Raw genomic sequence first — 6,271 nt, forward strand, 5'->3', positions numbered from 1 at the left:
CAGGAGGGTCTCAAGCTTACTGTGTAGTGAAGGTCTTTCTGTCTCTCTGTCTCTCTCTGTCTCTCTCTCTCTCTCTCTCTCTCTCTCTCTCTCTCTCTCTCTCTCTCCTTCTCAAGTGCTGGGATCACAAGCCTGTGTCATTCACAGTGGTCAAATCTTGTCTTTACCACTAATTAGCTTTGTGATCCTAGGGAAATTACTGGAACTCACCAACTCTTACAAGTATTTATCTGTGATATAATTGTATCTAATGGCTGTGTCATTGTCCCCAACTGATTGAAATACTGTGTTTCCGCCTCCCAAGTGCTAAGATTACAGGCGTAAACCACCATGTCCAGCCCCAGACAGCAGATATCATTCAAAATGAAAACCTAACAGTAAAGAGAAGAAAAATTGAAACCACAACTTTCCCTCATTGCCATATATTAATGAGATGGGGCCCTGGTAACGCAGAGAAAGACAGAAGGATGAGATGGGTGGAAGGACAGGCCGAGGATCTTTTGGTATCATGAAACCACGTTTCATGTGGTGGAGAGGAAGCCATGGAGTTCCTGGAGCGAAAGGTGGAACCGCTGCTGACTTCCCAGGAGGGAGCAGCTGGAAGATGGGCTGAATCTCGGAGGGTCTGTAGCTGGGAGAGCTGAGGTGGGGCTGGGAGACAGTCATCTCCATGGCAGCAGGAAACAGTCACTGTCCTCCAGGGACAGGTTACCCCCTTGTGATGCTCGGACAGGACATACTAGCCCCACCAAGCTGAGAGGAGTTCCCTTAGACCCATGGAGTTTAAAAAGAGATCTGTTACTTTATAATTTTTCTCTATCATAAAAAAATAAACACTCAAGAGCAAGGATAAACTTATCATCAAAAGATTTATACCTTAGCATTGTAGAACTTGGGACCACACAAATGGTTATATAGCTTCCTTCTCCACCAGTTATTGCTCCCCTCTCCCCACTTCTTTCTTCTCGCTTTCCCATCTCCCTCCTTCTCTCCCTATTTTTCCTTCTTTTTTTTTTGTTTTTTTTTTGAGACAGAGTCTCATAGTGCAGGATGACTGACCTCAGACCCACTACATAGCTGAGGATGGCCTTGAACTCCTTAGCCCCTGCATCTACCTCCCAGCTACTGGGCTTAGAGGCTCCTGCTAACTTTCTACCCCTCCTTATGCTCATGTTTCTGAACGAAATTGTCCCATATACTCATTGGATGGAAATTTCCCTGGAGACTCGCTTTTGGGTCCTGTTTTTGCTTCTAAGCTGCTGCCTCTTGCAATGAATGTAACCCTGCTTTTAAAATACAGTTCATCCTGGAAACAACCTAAATGCCGCCCCCCAGCTGAAGAGTGGGTAAGGAAAATGTGGTACATTTACACAATGGAGTATTACACAGCAGAAAATAACAACAACATCTTGAAATTTGGAGGCAAGTGGGTGAATCAAGAAAACATTATTTTGAGTGAGGTAACCCAGACCTAGAAAGACAATTATCACATGTACTCACTCATAAGTGGTTTTTAAACATAAAGCAAAGAAAACCAGCCCACAAATCACAATCCCAGAGAATCTAGGCAACAATGAGGACCCTAAGAGAGACATACATGGATCTAATCTACATGGGAAGTAGACAAAGGCAAGATCTCCTGAGTAAATTGGAAGCATGGGGACCTTGGGAGAGAGATGAAGGGGAGGGGAGAGACAGGGAGGGGAGCAGAGAAAAATGTAGAGCTCAATAAAAATCAATAAAAAATAAATACAGTTCATCATTTGTCAGCTGTCTGTTGATTTACAAAAAAATACTAGGTCCTTGACAACGTCTCTTTGTATCTTGACCAGCTCTCGGCTTCACTTCAAAGCTATGGAGTCTGATTTTCAGGTTGGTTAAAGTTTGCTGCTACCCTATACTGGCTAGTCCAATCGGCTATTCTCCCATTCTCACAGTGTGTGTGGGGTGGGGGTGGAGGGTGTATGGGGGTGTGGGGGGCGACACAGAGACTCAGGTATTAAGAGGCAGTACTTGGGAAGCCATTCTTGTTTCTGTGTTTCCTAATTTTGAGAAACCATGAAGAGCTTCAGATCTCAGTTCCCAAACAGGCGTGATGGAGAGCAGCTGCTTGGTGTCTGGGCTAGGGAGAGCCACAGAAAGATTAAAAACTCACATGAGTGCTGTGCACCCCTTGCCACACGAGTGCAAAGGCCCTCAGGAGGAGCCAAGCTCAAAAGCTAGCAGCTTTGGTGGAAGCAGGAGTTCCATTATAGCTTGTGTAAGTGGTAGAATTCTTGATTTCCTAAGAATTGGGCGCTGATGAGATGAGGTAGCTGGTCAAGCAAAGGCACTTGCAGCAGAGTCTGATGACCTGAGTTTGATCCCTGGAACCACTAAGTAAAAAGGGAGGGAGCTGGTCCTGACACCTGGCCTCCCTTCCCCCCCCCCAAATAAACGTTGTTTTCTTTGTTTTTTCTTCTTTCCTTCCTTCCTTTTTTAGAATTAGGTACAAATTCTATTTTGCTCAAGGACAAAAAGATCTCAGGGACGTCAGGACAGTTAGTGCAAAGAGCCACAGTGCCATCCTGTGTCACAAGCATGCATTGCAGCCATGGTGCCACCCTGTGTCACAAGCATGCATTGCAGCCATGGTGCCACCCTGTGTCACAAGCATGCACTGCGTGAGCCATCCCTGGGTTTGTTTCATTGTGACAGAAGGACTTGCTTACCCGAGCTTGCTCATTTTAATAAATTTTCATGGGTGTGTAATAGAATTAAATCTGAGAAGGCAGGGATGTCACTAATTGGCAACTAAATTCCCAAAAGTTGGTAATTTTTCTGTGGAAATTTGACTTCGGGAATAGAAGAGACCTCATTACTGATCTTCATATTCTAAACTTGGGGATGATCCGTTCTGTTAACTAGGTCTTTCATTACCTGTGTTTAGGTCTAGCATAAAAGCTAGACAAAGAGGCATGGGGAGAGAGCAAGGGAGAGTAGGTGACTTTGTACGCAGTGGCTGCAGTTCACCCAGGAGGGTCCTTTTGGTTCCTTTGTTTTGCACAATGATCTAGTAGAGAGGGTGTGATGATTGATATGCCACCTTGCCAGGATCTAGACTCATCCATGAGGCAAGCCTCTGGGCACACCTGTAAGGAATAATTTAGGTTAATCTCCAAGCACTCCTGTGAAGGATTTTCTTGGTTACCACCCTGAAGGTGGGTAGTATCTTCCAGCAGTTGCCCAGATGTCAGGAGGTCCAAGGGCAAGCTTTTACTTTTTGTCTCTTTGCCCTTGTGTCTTAGTGTTGTGTTCGTTGACCTTGTTTGCTCCACTAGTGAGAGTCTTCCTTTGCTGACGCCAGAACTCAACTTCTTCCACCTTCCAATGTGAACTGAAGACAAGTGGCTTTCTGGGCATCCTCCAGAGCCTGAGTGCTAGACCAAGACAGTGAGCTATTCTGTCTCCTGTGGCTTCTGCGTTCTGAAGACAGCCATTGCTGGATGACCCAGGTCTTATCTTATAAGCCAGTCTAATAAACCTCCTTCATTCTATGTGCTGTGTTCCTCACTCTAAAAGAGTGGGGAGAGATGATCTGGGAGACAGAGGGGGGCATCCAGGAACAATGTTCTTAATTAGTAAAGACTATTTCCTAAGTGGAGAGACAGGCTTTAGACAGTTCACCTATGCTGTGCTGGCTAGTTTTTTTTTTTTATGTTAAATTGACACAGACTACATTCATTTGGGAAGGGGGAGGTTCAATTGGGGAAATGCAACAACTAGATTGGTTTGTGTGCACACTTATGGTACATTTTCTTGATCAATGATGGATATAGGATGGCCCAGCTCACTGTGGGCAGCGCCGCCCCTGGGCTGGTGATCCTGGATTGTATGTATGTATGTGCATATATATATAAAGCAGGCTGAACAAGTCATGAGGAACAAGGCAGCAAGCATCACTCGCAATGGTCTGCATTAGCTCCTGCTTCCGTGTTCGTACTCCACTTGAGTTTCTGCTGTCAGTTCTCTGGATGCCGGGCTGCAGACTGTGTGCTGAAACAAGTTGCGTTTGGTCATGATGTTTCAGCACAGCAACAGGAACCCTAAGACACACGGTGCACCGTACAGATGCTTGAAGATGCAGGTGTGTTGTCGACATCCGTCTCACTCCTCGTCATCCTCTCCCTCACCACTCACATATCAAACGTTGACTCTTTCTGCTTATAATCACTAATTTCTATCATAGATGAACTTCTTGGTCCATGGCACCCTTTCAACTATTCCCCACCTCCTAAATATAATTTTACTAATAGGTCTCCCTACTCAGACTTCTTTCCCTAGAATTCAGAGAGACCCAGCCAAAGCAAATAGTCACTCATATGACTATTCTGGAAGAAGGGAGTGAAAGCCTCACATGGGCTGGACTCTTCCAGGACAGCCTCTTTGCCCCTTGATGTAACAGCACTCTCAACAACTGAGCTATTTCTCCAGCACACAAATTAATTTCCAAAGTGGGTGTAAACTTACAGCTGTATCACAGGTTGAAACGGCATATCGAATTCAAGCCTCTGAGGACAGCCGTATTTTTCCACATCATACCTTACTTTCTAGAAAAAGAAAAATGCTTTAGTTGTTGTGTCCACTCATCTCATTGACAAAATGCATGCTTTTCTTACCTTATTTTCGAGTGGTTTATCTCTCAGAAATTCCCTGTTTAAAAAAAAAAAAAAGACACATGTCGTTATCCCTGCTTACACTTCCTCCCTTCTGACTTAAAAACTAAAAGCATAGTTTATTTAGGGTGGGTGTCGCAAAAGCCACGTAGAGAACAGGACGATAAACTACCAAGTGCTTCCTACAAACTGGCACTTTACGTATCCTTTGCCACCTCTGTGAATACAGTCTCACGTCAACCAACAGCCAAGCAGGTACAAGCCGCTGCCCTTCATTTGGAGATGTGGGACCGGTTTCAGAAATCGTATGAAACTTACTCAAGATTGCAAACCGTGTTTCGGTTGTGAGAAGGATACACGGTTGGAAAGTCTGTATTCACTGTGTTAGTCCAATGCCGTGCTCCCCAGAAGATAACTGTCCTAGTCACCGTTCTACTGCTGTGAAGAGACACTGCAACCAAGGCAAGACTCTTTTTTTTTTTTTTAAAAAAAAAAGCATTTAATTGGGAGCTTGCTGACAGCTTCAGAGGGTTAGGCCATGATTATCTTGGTGGGGAGCAGACAGGCATGGCACTGAAGCAGTAACTGAGAGTTTTACATCCTGACCCACAGGCAGCAGGCGGAAAGAGAGACACTGGGTTTTGTATGGGCTTTGGACACCTCGAAGGCCACTCCCAGTGGCACACCTCCTACAACAAGGACACACTTCTATTCCTTCCCAAACAGCTCCACTTGCTGGTGACTATTCCAATATACGAACCCATGGGGGACATTCTCATTCAAGTCACCACAGTTACTAAATGAAAGAGTCAGAAACAATATATTTTGTTCTTAAAGACAAGGTCTCATGATGCCCAGGCTGTCTTCAAACTCATTCAAACTCCACCTTGTGAATGCTGGGATTATAGATGTATACCCCTTGTCTTGTGTGTGTGTGGTGTGTGTGTGTGTGTTTTGTCATGCCTGGCAGGTACTCTACCACTGAACCACATGCCTACCTTTAGATGTGTATTTTTATTAATTAATTGACTTGTTGATTGTACATGTATGATGTGTGTATATGTACACATTTGTATGAATGCAGGTGCATATATACCATGACATGCATACAGAGGTCAAGGGACAACCTCTGGTATTGATCCATGCCTTCTACATTGCTTTGCAACAGGGTCCTTTTGCTGTTTTGCCACTGAGTGTTTCTCCTTTCCCAATCTCACTGTAGGTGCCTGGGATTTAAGATATATGTTACTGGGCTTGGATTTCCATAGGTTTGTGGAACTTTGCTCACTGAAGCATCTCTCTAGGGCCTAACATGGATTTTTAAACCCCCCAGTAATTCCCTAATTTCAATTTATTCCTTTAATGGAATCCTTCTCCTCTGTGAACTCAAGAGAGACAGCACGTTCTAACTAGGTTCTTACAGAGTTATGTAGAAAGTGTGGTGAGGAGCAGATACTCTCATTTGTCTTCCTTACGTGAAAAGGAACAATATGGGATTTGAGACTAAGTGATACTTGCTTTTTTTATTGAATTGAACCAGAAAGGACAGTAATAAGTGTGATTCAAGCCAAATACATGCATGCCAGTGGCATTTCAACCACTAAGCACTAGCTTAT

General features: G+C 44.3%; 1 protein-coding gene across 1 annotated transcript in view; it reads right to left on the reverse strand.

Annotated features, from left to right (window-relative positions):
- Catspere (catsper channel auxiliary subunit epsilon) overlaps positions 1-6,271 on the reverse strand; it is a 111,701-nt gene that overhangs the window by 20,485 nt on the left and 84,945 nt on the right. Inside the window, exons 15-17 of the mRNA XM_013346968.1 lie at positions 4,659-4,692; positions 4,510-4,589; positions 2,014-2,122 (exon numbers count right to left, since the gene is read on the reverse strand). Coding sequence (XP_013202422.1) covers positions 2,014-2,122; positions 4,510-4,589; positions 4,659-4,692 — 223 coding nt within the window. The remainder of the gene's footprint in view (positions 1-2,013; positions 2,123-4,509; positions 4,590-4,658; positions 4,693-6,271) is intronic.

This window comes from Microtus ochrogaster, chromosome 6 (genome assembly GCF_000317375.1).
Source record: "Microtus ochrogaster isolate Prairie Vole_2 chromosome 6, MicOch1.0, whole genome shotgun sequence".
Classification (NCBI taxonomy): domain Eukaryota; kingdom Metazoa; phylum Chordata; class Mammalia; order Rodentia; family Cricetidae; genus Microtus; species Microtus ochrogaster.